Source organism: Rhincodon typus, chromosome 9 (assembly GCF_021869965.1).
Source record: "Rhincodon typus isolate 14 chromosome 9, sRhiTyp1.1, whole genome shotgun sequence".
Classification (NCBI taxonomy): domain Eukaryota; kingdom Metazoa; phylum Chordata; class Chondrichthyes; order Orectolobiformes; family Rhincodontidae; genus Rhincodon; species Rhincodon typus.
In genome coordinates, this window is record NC_063340.1 from 7,141,761 (window position 1) to 7,163,544 (window position 21,784).

Here is a 21,784-nt window from a genome sequence, read left to right on the forward strand (position 1 = left end):
TCTTTTAAATGTTACAACTGGTGCTGCTCCTGGCATGCTCTCCTGCACCTGCACCTATCAATTCCTCAGGCAGTTCATTCCACACATGAATCACTCACTGTATATATAAAAAAAATTGCTCCTCAGGTCCTTTTTAAATCTTTCTCCCTTCACTTTAAAAATATGTCTCCTAATTTTGAACTCCCCTTACCCTAGGGAAAAGACCTTTGCTTTCACTTTATCTATGCCCTCATGATCTTATAAACATCTATAAGGTCACCGTTCAGCCTCCTACACTCCAGTGAAAAAATGTCCCAGCCTGTCCAGCCTCTCCCTACAATACAAACCTTCCAGTTCCAGCAACATCCTAGTAAATCTATTCTGAACCCTCTCCAATTTAATAATATCCTTCTGATACCGGAGTACCGAGAACTCTACACAGTACTCCAAAAGTGGCCTCACCAATATCCTGTACAACCTCAACATGACGTTCCAAACTTGTACTTAATGGCCTGAGCAATGAAGGCAAGTGTGCTAATTGCCTTCTTAACTACCCTATCTCCTGTGACACAACTTTCAAAGAGCTATGTACTCCTAGGTCTCTCTGTTCAACAACAATACCCAGGACCCTATTATTAACTATATAAGCCCATTTATCCAAATTAAACTCCATCTGCCACTCCTCAGCTAATCATCCCAATTATTGAAAATCCCTTTGTAATCTTAGATAACTCTCTTAACTGTCAACTATTCCACCAATTTTGGTGTTATCCGCAAGCTTATTAACTATGCCTCCTAAATTTTCATCCAAATCGTTTATATAAATGACAAACAACAGTGGACCCAGGAATACTTATATGCCAAACAGCAAATGATTGACAGGTTTAAGCAATTCCATAACCAACTGATCAGACATAACTGCTGCAGTCCTACCACATCCAATTGTGAATGATGGTCGACAGTTAAACAACTCACTGGAGGAGGAGGAGGCTCCTACAAATATCCCCATGGTCACTGATTGGGGAGCCCCGCACATCAGTGCAAAACATTGCAACAACCTTCAGCCAGGAATGCCAAGTGGATGATCATTCCAGCATCCTCTAAATGCCCATAGCACCACAAATGCCAGTCTTCAGCCAATTCAATTCACTCCATGTAACATCAAGAAATGGCTGAAGGTGCCGGATAACTCAAAGGTTATGAGTGCTGATAACATTCCGGCAATAGGGCTGAAGACTTACGCTCCAGAACTTGCCATGCTCCAAGTTGTTTTAGCGCAGTTACAACATTGGCATCTACCTGACAACATGGAAAATTGCCACGTATGTCCTGTACGCTAAAAGTTAGACAAATCCGATCCAGCTAATTATCACCCCATCTCTCGATCAACAGCATAGTGATAGAAGAGGGCATCAATAGTACAATCAAACAGCACTTGTTTAACAACAACCTGCTCAGTGATGCTCAGTTTAGGTTCAGCAAGGGCCAGTCAACTCCTAATCTCTGACTTAGTTCAAACATGGACAAAAAAGCTAAACTTCAGATGAGAGGTGAGTACAGCTACCCTTGACATCAAACCACATTTGACAGAGTGTAGCATAAGACCATAAGACATAGGAGCAGAGAAGCAGGTCATTTAGCGAACTGAGTTCCAATCCACCATTCAATGAAACCATGGCTGATCTGATCATTCTCGACTTCATTTGCTTTTCTCCATAGACCTTGATTCCCTCACTGATCAAAACTCTGCCCATCTCAGCCTTCAATGTACTTATTGACCCAGCCTCAAAAGACCTCTGTGGTAAATAATTCCACAGATTCACAATCCTCCGAGAATAGAAATTCCTTTTTGTGTCTGTTTTAAGTGTATGACCTATTATTCTGAGATTAAGGGTACCAAGGAGCCCTAGCATAATTAGAGTCAATGCAAATTGGGGGGTAAATTTGGAGTCATATCTCACAAAAAGACAGTTGTAATTGTTAGAAGCCCATCATCTCGGGCCCAGAACATTACTGCAAGAGTTCATCAGGGTAGTGTCCTAGCAACATCTTCAGCTGCTTTGTCAATGACCTTCCCTCCACCGTAAGGTCAGAAGTGAGAATGTTCCCTTTTGGCTGCACAATGTTCATCACCATTCATGACTCCTCAAATATTGAAGCAGTCCATGTCCAACTGTAGCAAAACCAGGGTGATATCTAACTTGGAATGACAAGCAGCACGCAACATCCACACCACATGAGTGACAGACAATGACTATCTCCCATATGAGAGAGTGGAGTTATTGTTCCTTGACATTCAATAGCATTAATATCATTAAATCTCTATTATCAATATTCTGGGATTACCATTGACCAGCATTTGAACTGCACTACCCATTGTCATGAGTCACTGAGGTAGTGCACTGGAAATGAAGACTCACTATTCCCAGAGACATCAAAACGATGGAAACACTTAGTCAAACTATCCAACGTCCCAATTTACCTAGTCAGAAGTCACATGACACCAGGTTATAGTCCAACAGGTTTGTTTGAAATCTCAAGCTTTCGAAGTGCTGCTCCTTTGTCAGCTGAAGTGGCCATATCATGCCCAATTCACCTGACTGATGAATTCACATTAAAAGAAAACATGCACTAGGTTTTTGTACTTAACAGGAATATGACTGTTTATTGTGAACAGGTTATCCTTAACCAAGTGGCAATAAGAAAGCATACGTTGCTAGCATGTAACTTTATAACTTAAACTCTTACCCACTTTAAATTCCCTCCTTCACAAACAGACTCAAAGACAGACAAAACAAGGATATTAAGGGCGCAAGAAGAAAGAGGAATCAAGGAAGCACAATTTGATAGCACCAGTCTGGAATACAGGATTCAATGTGTTGTTTTTTTTTCTTTTCCTTTCAATTCTTTGATGTTGACATAAGGTTGTTTAAATACTAATGCTGAGTCTTTAACTCACAGGTTGAGAATTCACCCCAATTGTCTGTAAAGGTGATTTTCCCTTTCTCAACAGCGCATTTGCATGGAAAGGTGAGTGGAAGGCAGCTACTTTCTGGCATTTCCACACTAGAAAACAGACACAAAGAGAGACTTTTTTTGCTTGCACTTTGCAGGCTAAGTGGTTCTCTGCTGCACTGGTTCCACACAAGCCATGGTCACCTGGTCAGGATCCAATCAAAATGTTGTTGTGAAGCGGTTGTCCCTTAGTTCATCGGCTCCACGGTGTCTACTTTTGCCGTCACTGTTCCAGGAAAATGCAACATTGCATTCAACTTACATTGTACTCCAATAACATGATTAAAAAAGCTGCAGCCATCTCTTTGCACAGTCTCCTTGGTTTAAAGCATTATTTTCCCTTCTTAGTCCATGTTTCGAAAACAAAGGATATAAAAGTGCATGCTTTTTACAACATATAAATACAGTGGTTAGACAAGTAGGTCAAAGGCTTGGAATCATGCAGTGAATAATGCACCTCCTGACTCCCTAATGTCTGTCAACCATCACCTATACCTGCACCCAAATTGACAGCAGTGGTTTAAGAAGGCAGCTCATCATCACTTTCTCAAAGGCATTTCAGGACAGGCAATAAATGCTGGTTCAATCAGCGAAACCAACATCCCTGAACAATTTTTTTGAAAAATCTGTGACTCACAGGTGAGAATGCTGCTGACTGAGCCATAGTTAACATGCAACTGCACCAAGCTGCATGCAATTGGCCTGATCGTTCACTGCCTGTCACAAGAGCACACAGAGGCCAAGAAAGGGTCAGGGAGTTCTCATTCCCACCTCCAAATGAACTTCCACTGACTGCCTCACTGACTCCACTTTCTTCCTGACTTTGCACTTTATGGACTGATCTGTCATGTCTCCCTGTGCACCTGGGTGGCTCTGGCCAGTCAGTTGTAGGTGTTTTCGTAAATCCAACCCTTCTGAGATGTCATTGCACAACCCTGCAGTATGTGGGACTTGAACCCAGATAAAGGCAGGTGTCTATTCCCAAGGATGGGGGATTTCAAGACTAGGGGTCATATTTTTAAGGTGAGAAGAAAACATTTTAAAAAGATGTAAGGGGCATTTTTTGTTACACAGTGCTTGGTCTGTGGAATGAAATTCTCGAGGAAGTGGTGGATGCTGACTGAGTGTATAAGTACATGTATACGAAATTTTTGGGAGGATATGGGCCAAGCGCAGGCAGGTAAGTCTAGTTTAGCTTGAGATTACGTCAGTGTGGACTGGTCCGACCGAAGGGTCTGTTTCTGTGCTGTATGACTCTATGACTCCTGGCTCAAAGGTAAGGACACTACTACAAGAGCCCCCGAACAGTTGAGACATTAACCAGGTCTTCAGTCTCAGAGGTAGGGACACGAAGAGCCTTCAAGCAATGGTACTTCTGTCTCAGAGTTACTGACTGCTAAGGCAAAAAAATCTCCAGCTATCCTGGCTAGAGTTGCTGAATCCCGTAAATACTCCTCCCCTATTCCCGGGAGGAACCCCTTTTCCATGTCCTTGTGATTCGGCATTCTTTGAAATGTGGCCGCGTTCTGTTGCTATGGGAGCAGATGTTGCTTTGCTTCCAAAGCCCTTTTCATTCTATTGTGTCTCCTCACTCTTGTCTATAGCTCGGTGCGGCAGCTCCGGGGGCATATTCCCAATGATTGCCCCCCTTTTATGTTTCCGGACCCCCACCCCCACAACCTGGCAACTGCGGGGCATCAGTAAGTGATTCAATCCACAGTTTCCACCGACGTCTCTCTCGCTGGAGAGTTTCCCTGCCGACCGGGTAAGTTGCATTCTAACGACAGTTGAAACACTCGAAATTAGGGTAAATTCTCCCTGAGCGGAGGCGAAAGCATTTATTTAGAGATAGTAGGAACTGCAGATGCTGGAGAATCCGATACAACAAGGTGCAGGGCTGGATGAACACAGCAGGCCAAGCAGCATACTTAGAGACAATGTAGCAAGTTATTTAAACTCAATGTAACAAATTATTTAGCGTTAATGTGGCAAGTTAATTAAAGTCAAAAAGCAACATGCCAACGAAACAAGTGTTTTTGACGGGTTGGTGGAGAGGGATATAGTTTCATTGTAACCGCTCAATGTTTCATTGTTTCATCTCAGTTGCAGTTTGTGGCCAGGAGGGAAGTTTAACGTTGCAATGGCGAGATGACAAACATTGCAGAAGGACGCCTGCAGATCCTGCAGGTTTACAAACTTATCCAGTACGTGAGGCGGCGGGACAAAGCCGAGATCGAGAAGCTGTTGACCCTGGGGGTGCCGCACTTGGTAAATCTGAGCGAGCCCAGCCAGGGGGAATACGCCCTGCACTTGGCCGCACTGGCCAACGATGTGGAGATCTGTAAGCTGCTGCTATCGCTGGGGGCTGAGCCGAACGTGGTGGATAAGGACGGCCGCACCGCCGCGATGATCGCCGCTGAAGCCGGCCACGACACCGTCCTGGAGGTACTGGCTGACGCCAACACAAACATGTCCATTGTAGACAAGAACGGCAAAGGTAAAGTGTGGCGGCTCATACGCTTTTACTGCTGTTAAAGCACAATATTTATTGAAATATAAGCCGCAGGTTCTGGTCCAATTAGGTACTATATGTATATGTCACACACATATATATATGTTTGAATATACATTTATATATCTGTGTGTATATGTTGCAGTATATATAAATAGGTGTTTTATATATATATCAAACATACATATGTTTATATATCATATATATCTATGTGTATATGTTGCAGTTATGTATAATTAGGTGCAAGATATATATCACACACACATATGTTTATATATACCTATCTGTATGTATACCCCACAGAATATATAATCGGGTGCTATATATCACACACACATATGTTTACATATACATATACATATCTGTGTGCATATATCTTGCAGTATATATAATTAGGTGCTATATCTATATCACACGCATTTACCTATGTATATCTATAAAAACCAAACGAACTGTGAATGCCAGAAATCATAAACAAAATCGGAAGTTGCAGGAAAAGCTCAGCAGATCTGGCAGCATCTGTGGAGAGAAATCAGAGTTAAAGTTTCAGGTTCAGTGACCCTTCCTCACAACTGATGGTAGCTAGGAAAAAGTTGGTTTTGATGCAGAAGATAGGGTGGGAAGGGGGTAAAGAGTAAATGATAGGTGGGGGTAGAGCCCAAAGAGAGAGAAGCACAGTTGGACAGACAAGGGAGTGGATAATGATCAGCCTGGGGAATGAATATCTGTATGTGTATATCTGTGTGTGTGTATATTACACCTGATTGGACCAGAACCTGCAGGTTATCTTTAAACATAATATTCGTCTGGCAGCAAACCTCCCTCGGTGGATCTTCAGTGTATGTGTACTGTACATGGCTGGAAAAATTAATTCACCGTAGTCCCACTCACTCAATAGAAAGAGAGGAAAAGAGAGAAAGAGAGAGAGGACTGGAGGTCAGTTTAAGCTAAGGGTCACCTCAGGCCTCAATGCAAAGGGAATCATTGAATCATATATTTCAGAAGAGGCCTTTCTGTTCATCAAGTCCCTACCGTCAAAGTTATACTAAATCTACAGTAATCCCACCTTCCAGCACTAAAGGAGAGGTTGAGAAGCTGGGACCTTCATCATAATCTCAGCCGGTGCAGCAATTGAACCCATGCTGTTGGCATCATTCTGCACTGCAAACTGGTTCTCTGGTGCAGCTTCAAAATGTTCCCTTCTGAAATACTCATTGATAACATTTTAGTTCTTATCTCTACTGTATAACCATGTCGTCAGCTATACCATATATATAAAACACTGCGCAAGCATACTTATACTTATTGAAGGTCTGGAATTAGCCATATTTTCATCCCTCCTGATTATACTGAAAGTTGTGTTGCTACTTCTGAAGTAACAACTTGGGATAGCAGGCTTCCTAACGGAAGCTTATGGGATCCACAAATTTATTTTTGGTCTCCCCAACAAGATGGAGGACTTTATGTAAACTAAGTTCGTACCCCATTCATTCCTAGTTAGGATCATTTTGTTTCTCTTACTGCTTGTGCCGTAGTGGCTCTTCCATCTCCATTAGAACACTTGGGGTTCAAGTCTGACTCCAGACATGTAAACACGAAAGTGCAGTTGAGTATGGACAAATGAATACAGATGAATGGCTTGAACAGGTTGAACCTTTATCCATTGGTGTTTGGAAGAATGAGAGGTGATCTTACTGAAACACGTTAGATCCTGAGAGGATAGGATGAGTGGTTACCATTAAGATGCTTCCCCTTGTAGGGGAGACTCGAACTAGAAAGTGCACACTGGAAATATGAGTACATGCTGAGTTTCTCCAGCATGGTCTATCCATATTACAAGACTGGTTAGCATTGCATTGACAATTATCATGTTGTTAAGAAGCTACTTAACAAGCATCACTTTCCACTGTAAGTTTACTGAGCAACAAATGTGTCAATCTAGCAAGTTCCTAAAAATAATGTGAAGGCAAAAGGTAAGATGTCATTGTGGTCCATACCAGTGGGACTATTGCAACACCAAAAATAATTTTCGTGTCAGATGAGATGTGAAAATATAAAATAAAGCTCAAATCTGACTCCATATCACTTACTCCCAATTTTAACAAAGCTGGGACATCTTTTTTATTTTTTTTTATTATTCATTCACAAGATGTGGGCATTATTGGTTAGGCCAGCATTTATTGCCCATTCCTAATTGCCAAGAGGGCAGTGAAGAGTCAACCACATTGCTATGGGTCTGGAATCACATGACAACCAGACCAGCTAAAGATGACGGATTTTCTTCCCTGAACTAGATGTTTTTCTTTTCCCCTGGCAATCAACAGCCGTGTTTCATGGTCATCCTTAGACTCTTAGTTCCAGATTTTGAATTGAATCCAAATTCCACTGTCTGCTGTGTAGGATTTAAACCAGTGTCCCCAGATCATTACCAAGGTCTCTGGATTAATAGTCTATGATAATACCACAAGACCATTGTCTCCCACTGATTGTTTTTGATCATTTAAATATTATTAAAGGCTGCATATGTCAAATCTTGCCTGTGGTCCAGTGTTAACTTTGCACCAGGTCATTTCTTGGGGAAAACTAGATGGAGACAAGAGCTGTTGCTTGGTAGAGGTAAATATTTCTCTTAACCCCAGTTCCCTTATACTAACCCAGTTCTGCCTGACATCCAGAATCAGAAATAGCCTCTCTTCCAGCTTCCTAAGATCAATATGTCTACCCCAGGATGAGGCCCTCTTCCTATACAGCAACACCGACCCCTATATGCAGAATAGGTCTCCCGCCAAAATTTTCAGCCCCATCTTCAAATCAGCAGATATGTTAAGGTTTTATTTTTCCATCAACAAACTTATTGCTTGTACAGTGGTTTGTTTTGTGGTTTCCCTGTCAATGTTATAGCGGATCAATTGAAGAATCACCCATGGAATTTTGGCCTCTTAGTTCCTCATTCGTCACCTTCAGGCCATCAGTATAAAACTTGCTTGATGGACGGAGAGTGATGAAACTCTGTTCACAATTTTCCAGCTTACATTGCTGGTGGAAATACTTCCTCACCAGCATTGCAAAGTCACAAAATTGAGGGGGTTATGAGTCTGTAGGCTATCTAGATATGCCATGGGTCCTGGTGAGATACTACATCTACCACAAATGAACCCCACTGAACTGCATGATACATAAAGAACAAGATTTCAAATGTGTGGAGATTATGGTGCATAGCACTGGGTGGATAATGTTTCTGTCAGATGAGTGGTGAAAATATAAAATGTGTTATGATCCCAGCTGATGTTATCATTAGACAAGTCAGATCCTAGACTGAAATCTGGCTTGATAGATCACATTTTGCCTTCTTGCTTTGAACAAGGTGGCCTTTCACTGAAACGCAAACACACAATGCTGCAGCTTCATTATTATCAATAAAACAAAAAAAATTACATAACAGAAATGAAGATAAAATAGAATGACCAAACTATTTACATATAACACAAGTTTTGAGAATGTCAAAGCACAGAGTAAAATACAGTCTCATTAATCCCAACAACACACCTTTACAATACTCACACCAGAGAGAATTCCCTTCCATATCACATCTTTATGGCTTAACTTAACAGTGCTTCAATTTCCAGTCTTTGAAGCTGATAGCCTCTTCTTTGAGTTTTCATGCAAATGAGCTTAGACTTTCATAGCTTCAAATAGCCCCTTCAGGGTTTTAACCCATCACTCCAGGTCTGGAATTTCAAACTAAACCCCGTACACTGAGATAACCTATTTCCTAAGTGTTCTAAATTGTCTCAGCCCTTCAAGAGCTACTGTCTTACACTTTGAGTCTTAGCCAAAACCTCTGCAAACCTGAAACTAAAAAGAATTCCAAGCTATAATTATTTCCCTGATCAAAAACAAAACTTCTGGAAGCTTCTAACACTATACAGTTTGTTTGCCTTTAAAACTCTCTTAAAGAAAACAAAACACCTTTTTTATTTTCCAGGAAGTCTCTCTCTTATACAGTGTCTTTAAAAAAAATCACCATAACTACAAGAATACTTATAAATTAATTATGAAAATCTTTCACACCCACAGACATGCCATTCATTCAAAATTCAAACTGTAAGATAAATGACATTAAAATGTATGTAAATTACAGCCTATGTCACAAAAGAATCTCAGATTGAGCTCAAACTGACTCTAGACCATAAGGTGCTTAAAGTGGAATCAAAATGGTATGCATTTTATGTTCTGTTTTTGTAATGAGAGTTAAGTAATTTTACTTTATTTTCTAATCATCCTACATTTATGCTTGAAGCTGTTTTCTAATACAGAACTTGAGTATTGCTAAAAAAGGGAACATTTTGTTAAAGTCTTTTCATCTTGCACTCACGAGGCCATTCACGGGTATAAAAGGGAATAACATTTTGTATTCTATAGACAGGGCTTTTTAAAAATAAGTCCACAGGATGTGGGTGCCACTGGCTGGGCCAGCATTTATTGCCCATCCCTAATTGCCCTGAGGGCAGCAAAGGGTCAACCACATTGCTGTGGGTCTGGAGTCACATATAGGCCAGACCAGGTAAGGATGGCAGTTTCCTTCCCTAAAGAACATTAGTGAACCAGATGGGTATTTCCAATAATCAACAATGGATTCATGCTCATTGTTAGACTGTTGTTTCCAGCTTATTGTTCAATTCAAATTCTACTGTGTGCTGCAGTAGGATTCAAACCCGGGTCCCCAGAACATTTCCTGGGTCTCTAGATGAAATGTCTAGTCTTAATACCACTTGGCCATTGCCTACCTTTGCTGATTGATTGCCAAGTGTCTAGTAGAAGCATTGCCATCAAATAAGTACCAATTGGAAGATGACCTACAGTTAACTGCCAAGCTTGTTTAAATTTAAACTAGGCAGGTTAACTCTGATCCGTTGAGGCATTGCCAACTTGAAAAGTAATTAGCACTCTCTTTTAATACAATACTAAATGTTGTTCTCCCTATATTCTCGACAATGCACTGATGAGTGCAGAATGAAAAGCTATGACAGAATGTCTGTTTTCAGCAATACACATTTATGCTTATTATGTGGCAGTTACGCTGTGATTATACAGTATGTCACTCAGTCTTCTGATTTCCCATTGAAATCTATTGATTGTTGGTGGTGTAAAGACAGACAGCACCACTTGCCTTCTACTTGTGAATAATATTCTTGGGTCTAGAAGTGTATTGAAATTGATTGTGCTATTCTAATGATAATTTTTAGTGTATGTTCTCTTGTTACCAACTTGACAAGAAATGGTAACAATATTTGATGATGTACCAATCGATATTCTTTCGGTCTTAAAAGCCTCTGTTTGATCCCTTTTCTTCGCTCTGCCCAGCCATAACCTTCCATTTCTGCTGTCAATCTAGTGAAACGATATGTATCCTATCTGTACCCCAATATCCTCCCTATAAGATAAAGAATTGCATTTAGATACCACCTTTCTCAATCTCAGGATGCCCCCACAAAGTGCTTTACAGTTCATTAAGTGCTTTTTTGAAGTATAGTCACTGTTGCAAAATAGGGAACACAGCAATCTCCCACAATCAACAATGTGATAATGACCAGATGATCTTGATTTCATAGAATACCTACAGTGGGGAAAAAGGCCATTTGGTCCAACAAGTCCACACTGTCCGTCAGAGCATCCCACCCAGACCAATCCCCCTAATCTACAAATGCCTGAACACTACAGGCAAATTAGCATAGCTAACCACCTAGCCTGTACATCTTTGGACTGTGGGAGGAAACTGGGGCACCCACACAGACACAGGGAGAATATGCAAACTCCACACAGACAGTTGCCCGAAGGTGGAACCGAACCCGGGTCCGTGGCACTGTGAGGCAGCAGTGCTAACCACTGAGCCACCATGCCACCCGTCTGTTGTAATGTTGATGGTGAAATTTGTTGAAGAGCATATATTCAGTGGGACATTGGGGTTAATTTCCCCATTGTATTCAAAATTCTACCATGCAATCTTTTAATTGATATTAATGAGCAGCTAATGTCTTAATTGGAACCTCTTACACAAAAGCAGCACGTCTGTCAGTGAAGGTCTCCCTTGGTACTAGAACGGAAGCCTAGATTTTTGAGATGAAGCCTTTGAAGAGGGATTTAATTCCCACACCATTCTGACTGAGAGACAGAAATAATACCAACTGAATCACAGTTAGTAGTGTTAACGGAGCCTAAAAAGCTGCATTCAATACTTAACGATGATCTGACCAATATATCATACGTATTCAATGCCTTTTCTTTTATTTGCAACGCCGATATGTCGAAAATCATGAATGCCTTTTTAAGTGCTCTCTCCCTGTACTCCCACCTTTGAAAGTCTACTTATGTGCATGTTTTTCTTTCACATAGTAAAGAATCTTACTGTTTTAGATGTACTTCCCCTTTTCTCCAAAAAAAGGATTTATAATCTTATTCCACAATAAACTGGACATACAGCTTATTGGCCACTCTATTGTTACTATCTATAAGATCTAGTTACCCAATTGCCTGGACTTTTCTAACCAACTCTCAAACCTCTATGCATTTTCATTCTCTCTGTTGCTCCATCTGTAATAACCTTACAGGAGTATGAATCCTTTCACCTGTTATCCCAAAATGTACTTTTTCATATTTCACTAAGTGAACTGTATCCTACCTATCTGCCCAATCTACCATCACTTGATCTTTCTGATGGCTGCGCCCTCTAATTTCGTACTTCGGGGCCCTCATTCGGTTGCAGGTATTGGACAGATCAACAGATGCGCATGCAAAAACGTAAATAACAGAGGGAATTTTTTTAGGGTTCATCTGTATCAGTAACCAAAGAATAAGCACTGAAATGTTAGATATAGTCATAGTAGAGGCATAGAGATAGCACAAAATATTTGTACAGTTAATGTTAGGGTAGAAACAGGCTATTTGTTGCTGTCATAGAGCTAGGTAAGGTCCAGATAAGTGAACTTTATGTCCCAAGGTATATACAGAACTAAGCACAGAATATGGATAGGCACAGTAGCCACAGAGAGAGACTGAAGCAAGGGAAAGGCAAAAGACTAATAGAACAAATTCACTTGCATTGCCAAAACCTCCATTCACATATTTGTTATCTCTAGACTCCAATGCATTCCTGGTTGCCCTTCTATGTTCTACCCTCCATAAACAGAGAATCATAGAATTCCTACTCTGTACAATCGGCCAGATTCAGCCCATTGAGTTCACACCGACTCTTCAAAGAGCATCCCATCCAGACCCACCCCCCACTCTCTCTCTGTAACCCTGCATTTCCCATTGGCTAACCCATCTAGCATGCGCCTCCCCGGACACTATGTGCAATTTAGCATGGCTAATTCTCCTAACCTAAACATATGTTTTAAGTAGTAGAAATTAGTTTATTACATGATAGTAACAAAGTACAGGTAACATAAACACGGAGATAAATGAACTAATATTAACAGGAGGTAGGTAATATACTTAACGTCGTTATCAGGAGACCGTGTCCAACTTGCTCCAATTGTAGCTGCCTAACACCAAAAGCTTGATGCGCCACAGAGTGGCTGTGTTATATATGAGTGGAGCTTCAGCTTAGCTTACCGATGAGCCCTTTCAAGCCCATTACTTTATACAACAGGCAAAGGCACTATATGAATACAAGTTATGGCCAATCAGCTAGTAAGTGGTCCATTGATCTATTATTAGACAATCAAACATTGAAATGGATGGAGATGGACACATTCAAATATGGACAAAAACATGCACAGGCCAGAGATAGTCGCATTTATAGATACACGTACACAAAGTCAGGAACAAATGCCAAGTAACAAGCCATATGCACACAATTCTACGCATTCTGTTAAAATAAGCATAAATGCTAGGCAATATGTGTTAAAACTTAACAAGTTAACTCCTTTATAACAAGTCCTTTTTAATTCATTGTTGGAATGTGGACATCACTAGCAGAGGTGGCATATATTGACAGCGTCCCTAATTGCCTTTGACAAGATGGTGGTGAGTGGCCTTCTTGAACTGCTACAATCCATGTGATGTGAATCTACAGTGCTGTTAGGGAGGATGTTCCTGAATTTTGACTCAGCAATAGTGAGGAACGTATTTCAAAGTCAGGATAGTGTACGGTTTGAAGGGGATCTTGCAGGTGGTGGTGTTCCGATGTATGTACTGTCCTTATCCTGCTAAGTGGTAGAGTTTGTGGGTTTGGAAAGTGATGTCAAAGAAGCTTTAGAAAATTTCTGGCCAATACTTCCCATCTGGGGTTTTGCTAATTGACAGATTGTCAAGAAGGTTAACACAGAACAAAAATTATCTGTCTGTTAATTAATTTTTCAAAGATAGCATTGGCTTCCACCATAGCCAAAAACAGTATTGTGCAAAATTGAATGAGATTTGTTTAAACAGCATTGTTTGTTTGCAGTGTTGCAATTAGGGCCTGTTCCACAGACAGTGGCACATGATACCCTGTATTTCTGGTGTGGATCCCAGTAAGTTGGCCTGGTGCATTGTTCTCCCTCAAGTAACTCAGCTTTTAGGCTTCTCTTTGCTGCTGCATTGCTAATACTGCAATTGCATGGACGGTGAGTGCAGCCCTTACAGTTGCAGTGGCAATAAATGTAGCCCAGTTTTAAAATCAGCAACTTTGTTTTCTGTCAAATTTCCTGCAGCCTTGCTCGTGCAGAGTATTCGCTTCATCTGGATCATGCCACGAGCTGTTTGTGGGATCTCGCTGTGCTCATTTCGGCTTCTGCATTTCCCAATATCACAACAACAAGATTTAGAGAAGATGTGAGGAAAAGCTTTTTCACCCAAAGGATGGTACGAGTCTGGAACTCACTGCATCTAAGGGTGGTGGAGGCAGAAACCTTCATAACATTTAAGAAGTATTCAGATTTGCACTGCAATGCCAAGGCATACACTATGGGCCAAGAACTGGAAGGTGGCATTAGAATAGTTCGGTGGTTCATTTTGACTGGCCTGGACACAATGGGCTGAACAGCCTTTTTCTGTGCTATAGATCTCTATGACGATATAAAATCTTGCCAAAAGTGAGCCGAAACACCTGACGCATTGAGCTTGAAGTAGGTAAGCATCCTTTGTAGTCCAAAGGCCATTAACACACGTCTGAAAAAGGTTCCTTCAAACCATCATTGTTAACTAGCATCGTTATTAACTAACACAGCAAAAAGCTCTGCTATCAGCTTCATGCAGTTTTGGTAAGCAACCCAAGGTAATTCATTGGCTACAATTTGTGTTTGGACTTTGTAAAATCATGCAAGTTTGTACATACATGCAAGTTCTTTCATTTTTTTCTACACTTATCAGTGACTGCAGCATTAAGCCAGGGAACTCCATTTTTGTGTTGTAGTGGCTGTATTGCATTCAAAGAAAGAAGCAATACTTATTTGAGGGAGAACAAAGACAAATATAATTGCACCTGTAACACCTAGAAGTCAAGCTTCCAGAACCATGGAATACCTACAGTGCAGATAGAGGCCATTCAGCCCATTGAATGAGCGTACTGCCCAGTCCCAACATCTCTGCCCTCGCCCCTCAATCCCATAACTCCACATTTCCCACGGCCAATCCACCATATCTTTGGACTGTGGGAGGAAACCGGGGCACCTGGAGGAAACCCACTCAGAAATCGGGAGAACATGCATACTGAACACAGACAGTCACACGAGGGTGGAATTGAACCTAGGTGCCTGGTGCTGTGAGGAAGCAGTGCTAACCACTGAACCACCGTGCAGCCACTTCATTAGAGACAGATGATGGTAGTGGTCTAACCTGAGGGTCACCATGCCTCAGACGAGGGGAGAGGTTGAGAAGGAGAGTCCTGAATGGTAACCTCAGCTGGCACAGGAATTGAACCCACGCTGTTGGCATCACTAACCCGCCATCCAACTGCTGACATAGCCTCCCAGACTGCCATCATTTCATTTACTGCACCCAAGCTGCAGTTCGGACATGGGACATTAACTCTGTTTCTCTCTCCACAGGTGCTACTAGACTTGCTGAGTTTCTCCAGCATTCTTTGTTTTGATATCATTTTAAGAATGGTGGCTTTTTTGATTGTTTGACCCCTCTTGTTCATTGGTGTTCATTGGTGTTCCCAAAATTCCTAAATGAAATATGCGCATGCTAAGTTTTAAAATGATTAAACCACCAGTAGTATGAGCAGACCATAAACCTTGAGCTTATCCTAACTTCAACCAAGACCCGTGCTCGTTGGCTAGAATTAGCTCCTTCCCCCAACAAGTATCTGATTTTAAAACCCTCGTCCCTGCCTACAGATGCCACGGTGGCTTTGTCCCTCCCTACACCTGTTACCTGTCTCCTGCAATCCCATAATCTTCCGGGATCTCTGTGCACCTCCAATTTTGGCTTCTTTAGCAGCCCCAATTTTAATTGCTTCACAATTGGTGGTCAAGACTTCAGCTGCCAAACCCCACAGCTCTGGAATTCCCTCCTCACACCTCCCTCTGCCTTCTAACTCTCTTTCCTCCTTAGAACGTATCGAGGCTGATACCACCTTTTGAGCTTGGTGTCAAATTTTTTTTGGCAAATGCTGCTGTGAAGGACCTTAAGACTTATCCCACGTTGCAATGCTATATAAATGCATGTCATTGTTGTTACTTGGCCCTGGTTTTCTACAATACTTTAACAGTTCGTATGCCAGTTGAATACTTTTGGATTCCTTTTCACATATAGCACCTTTTACTGTAGTAAGGAAAAAACCCAAGGTATAAAGCTTAACACCAAAGCTGCATAAGGAGATATAAGAGACTTGGTACATCTTATGGAGCACTTCAGAAGGAGGAAAGAGAGAAGTAGAGAGGCCAGAAGGTTTAGGAAGGGAATTCCAGAGCTTAAGACCCAGACAACTGAATATATAGCCATCAGGCCTGGAGCAACAAAAGTCGGAGAAAGGCAGGAGACTAGTATGGGGGGAGAGTAAAGATCACAGAGGGTCATGTAGAGTAACGGGTTAACTGTACCAGTACTCCATCAATGGCTACTGAGCTTGTGTCTAAAGAGCTATGCCTTGATTGTAAAGCAAAATACGGCAGGTACTGGAAATCGGGAACAAACTCAGAAAATGCTGGAAAAACTCAAGGTCTGGCAGCATCCATAGAGAGAGAAATAAGTCCAGTAAGACTCTCATTCAGATGTTTTGATGACAATGGATCACATGGGACTGAGTTCTGATGGAAGAAGGCATTAGCAAAGCACCTGCTGTACCTTGTCTCCATATATATCTTATAAGCAATAAATGTTAACAGCTTGCTTTGGCCTTATGTTTGGTCCTCATCTCCCTCAAGCTCTGAAAGTGGGCCTTCCCAAAATGGGGGTTGGGACACAGAATTTTAGGACTGCAAACTCTGAGTCTACAACAGCCAACATGGAGCTCTGGCCAAGTGATAACAGCTATACAACTGTGCTCCAGGTCTAACAGTCCTCACTGAGGGATAGGGACAATGTTCAAGCCTCTAAATGGGGTCACAGAGGGAAAATGTTTGGTGTGCTCTACCCTTGAAGCTATAGGTTGTTGGGTTGGAAGTTTTGGGGAGAGGCAAGAGCATGGAAGAACTTAAAAACAAGGACAAGGATGTTAAAATGATGTAGATGAGCAATAGCAGGATAGGGCAGGTTATGTGGTTAAAGGCATGGTACAAGAGGGAGAGCTTAAAATACCTGGGACATCAGCCCCAGCTCTGAAGCGGATAGGACCTGTTATACCAAGCCAGCAGCATAAATAGTACAGTTTTCACAACAGCCCATATGCCAAGGCATTATTGCAGGTGCAATTATTACAGCAATTTTGTAATATAAACACAGCAAGAGGAAGGTGAACCTAATTTGAAAACTGTAATTAAAGCAATTGCATTTGTAGTGACAGCCATTTGGGTAGTAATCTGACCGTAACATAGTAGACTATAATTCAAATGGCAACATAATCTTTCGATCATGTTGTAGCTACCACATCGACAACTTACCTCCTAAATATTTCACTGCAACAAAGGGTAGGCATGCCTTAGCTTGTGGTGTTGATAATCATCTAAAGAACTCATTTATAAATAGAAACTTCTGAAGATCGCAACGTGCCTTGGTGGAAATCATTTTGAATGCACACGGGTGATTGCATTTAAAGCAATAACATAAATTCTGTCAGAAATTAGTGATTTTTTTTCTTGTTTGCATGTTACTTACACTGTTTCAAGAATTTGACAATGTCAATGACAATTTCACTGACACAGGGAAACAGGGACTTTGTTACGTATTGACTAGCAGAAAAATCAAACTTATTCATTTGGTCATTTAATTCTGTATTACCAAGGGATAAAATCATTTATTAGTATTGAAATTGCATAGCCCTGTCAAACTGGCAGAACGTTTCACTTTTCTCAATATGTAAATTTTGAAAGAGTTATCTGCAAACTTGCAGTCGACACAAAGTTACGTCTGCAAGTTTTAATTACAGAGGATGCTAAACACCACTACAGCCAGGTCTTGGTGCATTGGCGAATGGACCAGTGTTTGCAAATGACACTTGGAAGTCTGCAGTTTCAATGGATTGCCCGTGGCAACGACAACCTGACTGACTGTGAAACAGTGGCTTTGTCATGTATTGACCAGCTGAAAAATCAACCGCATTCTTTTCGTGTACTAAAAATGTCTACCCTCTTCATGGAATTGAATTGCACCCAGTTGTAAAAGTATAAGATTTATGTGTCACTCTCCACAGTCCTACCCCCACTGTCGTGAAACTGTAACTAAAGCAAGCAGCTTCAAGCTACCACATATTATTATAGCAGCAACAGAACTCTTTTTGGTCTACATGTTTTCTTTTGTCTCTGAATTTTTTTTTTAAACCATTTTTTGCAGGCATTCTATATTACTGCATTGCTCCTACTGTCCGTCACCTTCGTTGCTTAGAGATTGCTCTAGCGCATGGAGCTGATGTTAACAATTGCGCGCATGATGGAAAGCCAGTCTTCTTGCTGGCCTGTGAACAGGCTGCATCCTGCACCGAAATGTGTCTGCAGATATTAGAGAAAGGTGCTGACCCAAATTCCAAGTTTGAGGTAAGGTCAGGCGTTGTAACCAATCTGCCTGAGCGCATTGCCTAGACAACAGCACAGAGATGAACAACAAAGTGGCACAAGAAATTCAACACTGTTCATCACAGGATACTAGAAAGTAACGGATGTACAAGATGACAAGGCCATTCTCTCCACCTTATTCACTTATCCAGAAGACCCTAATGTTAAACTTGTAGGTTCAATATAACACAGGAAGAGGCCATTCCACTCATTGTGCCCACGGTGTTCCTTTGGTGGAGCTACACAATTTATTGCACACCCTCTCCAATGCATTCACATCTTTCCTATAATGTACACAATACTCCAGCTAAGATCTAACAAGTATCTTGTCAAGTTCATCGTCACCTCCTTGTTCTTGTGCTCTATGCCTCTAGTGATAAAGCTGAGTTTGCTTTATTAACTGCTGTCTCCAATTGTCCCTCTATCTTCTATGGTCTGTGCACATATACACTCAGCACCCGAATTCACTTAAATACTTCCCCAACTCTCTTTTGAATGTCAAATTTGTAATAGACTGCTGAACAGAGAAAAATATTTAAAAATAATTAGATATATGTAAATGGAGGAATTTTAAGGTCTCGGTAGGTGAAACAAAATGGAGGTGATTAGCTTCATTGACCTAATATATTTTAATTTTGTACTTTCGTCATTTTCTTCCAATGCCTGCTACAAACGCCTAACAAATTAGAAGCAGGTATGAGCATTTCACTCCCCAGAGCCAGCTTCATCATTCAATAGATTATGGCTGATCTGATTGTGGCTTCAACTCCACATGCCTGCCTACCCACAATAACCTTTGACCCCTTTGTTAGTCAAGAATCTATCTATCTAATTTAAAAATACTCAATGACACTGTCTCCACCTCTCTCTGGGTAAGAGGATTGCAAAGAGTCATGACAGTTTGCGAGAAGACATTTCTGCTCATCTCTGTCTTAACCAGGAGACCCCTTATGCTTGAGCTGTGCCCCCGATTCCAATCTCTCCCACAAGGGGAAACATCCTTTTAGGATTTCACATGTCTCAATAAGGCCACCTTGCAATGATATGCGTTCAATTTCTTTTGCCTCTGGCTTGTCCATTTCCAGGATTATTTCTTGATCATTTTATAATTCTTGGCTCCTTTATCAGACTTCACTGGTTTTCTGACATCATTTATGAGCAGGAGTGCAACATTCATGACAAAAATAATGATGTGCAACATTTTCAGTCATTAATTAATAACCACCAGTAGTTAATTATTAATTTTAGTGGTTATGGTAACATCTCAACGAGTTTATCTACCAGAGGCCTGGACTAGTGATCCAGAAACATGAGTTTAAATCTGACTATGGTAGCTGGGGAATTTAAATACAGTTAATTAAAAAATGCAGAATAAAGCTAGTTTTAGTAATGATGACTGTGGGATGACAGACTGTTGTAAAAGAACATGTAGTTCACGATTATTTTGGAAGGGAAATCTGCTGTTGTTACCCAACATTGGTCTCATGTGACTCCAGCCCCTTGACAATGTAGTTATCTGTTAGCTGCCCTCTGAAATGTTCCAGCAAATCACTCCACTTATAGAGCAATAAATTCAGAACTTAGTATTGACTGCTCTGAACAAATGGTAAACCAATTCTGGTTATGCATCAAAGTTTTTTTTTTATTTAAAAAGAAAGGGAAAACAAGGTACAATTTTGGATTTTTATCTGCAGACTCACCTCCTCCAAGTGGTACTCTAACAATCACGAACTTCTTGCATCCTCTGTGGAGCCCAGCAACCTCAGGCCTGAGAATCCAGGATAGGGGACCCACCTAGAAATCAATTTGATGATTTAACAGAATAGTATTAGTGTTGGTATTTGGCAAGCTAAGATCAGAATGGTTGAAGGATCTTCTTCATTCATAGTTGAACAGGATGACCATTGAATAAGTGCTACTGTCCTTCTTCAATCTTCTAAGAGCATTCAGGCAAACTCCTGCGAAACCAACTACGATGAACGAGACACTGCATCTCCCACTGCAGTCCTGTTTTCTCAATTATCAAAAGGCCAGTTTTCTGAGAGGACAAAGAAATCACTACAAAGACGTTCTGAAGCTCTCCTTGAAATGCAACAGCATTGACATGAATGACTGGGAAGAGCTCACTACAAGTTTTCAAAATGGCAATAAATTGTCCACCAAGTTGAGTCACACTTTGAGTCCAAACACTTTGATGATGAAGCAAAGCAATAGCAGGGAAAGAAAGAAAAGGGAAGCACATTTTGTACTGTGGATCCCACTGTCAGTGTTAGGAAGGCAGGCCCCTTTAAGAGTCAACTAGAACAGCCCAGACTTGATGGAGTGCACATAATGTTCACTGGATTCTATGCTTAAGAGCTGGGTGCTAGGCCCCCTATAGTGCAGGGGTAGTGTCCATCTCTTTGAGCCTTGTGGCCCTCATTCAAGTGCCTTCTCCTCCAGTGTTGTGTCATACGTCTCTGAACAGAATGATTAGGGTGCTTGAAAGTAAAGTCATTAGTACTAGCTATTCAGAGCTCCAGGATAATGCCCTGGGGAGAAGGGTTCCAATCTCAAGTCATATGGCTCCTGGTAGGCAGTCTTTGTAACTTGGCAATTGTGTTTAATTATATTTATTTTTAAAAGAACTGGGTTCTTCTGGGATGTAGTATCTCCCCTTCCAACATTGTTTTGTTTGAGTAGACTTTGTGTTTCCCCTCCTTTCAGAATTTTCATTTTTGCCACACTGCCCCTGGTGGACAGTGTTTGAAAATTGCTATTTAGGCACTTAGTTAATTCGATGTTGTGCTGAACATGATGCCAAATGAAACTAATCGCTGCTGCCTGCCCTTGGTCCGTATACCTCCATTCCTTGCATATTCATGTGCCTATCTAAAAGTTCCCTAAATACCCCTATTGTATCTGCCCCCACCACCAACTCAGCAGTGCATTCCAAACTCCTACCATTCTCTGTGTAAAAAAGCTTGCCCCTCACATCTCCTTTGAACTTACCCACTTTTACCCTAAATGCATGCCCCCTAGTATTAGACATTTCAACTCTGGGAAAAAAGGTTTCTGACTGGCAACCCTATCTATGCATCTCATAATTTTATAGATTTCTATCAAATCTCCCCTCAGCCTCTGCTGCTCCAGAGAAAACAAT

At 41.2% G+C, this 21,784-nt stretch overlaps 1 protein-coding gene across 1 annotated transcript in view; it reads left to right on the forward strand.

Annotated features, from left to right (window-relative positions):
* Positions 1 to 4,600: 4,600 nt before the first annotated feature.
* ankef1a (ankyrin repeat and EF-hand domain containing 1a) overlaps positions 4,601 to 21,784 on the forward strand; it is a 44,825-nt gene continuing 27,641 nt past the window's right edge. Inside the window, exons 1-3 of the mRNA XM_048600896.1 lie at positions 4,601 to 4,759; positions 5,098 to 5,491; positions 18,425 to 18,624. Coding sequence (XP_048456853.1) covers positions 5,143 to 5,491; positions 18,425 to 18,624 — 549 coding nt within the window. The 5' untranslated portion in view covers positions 4,601 to 4,759; positions 5,098 to 5,142. The remainder of the gene's footprint in view (positions 4,760 to 5,097; positions 5,492 to 18,424; positions 18,625 to 21,784) is intronic.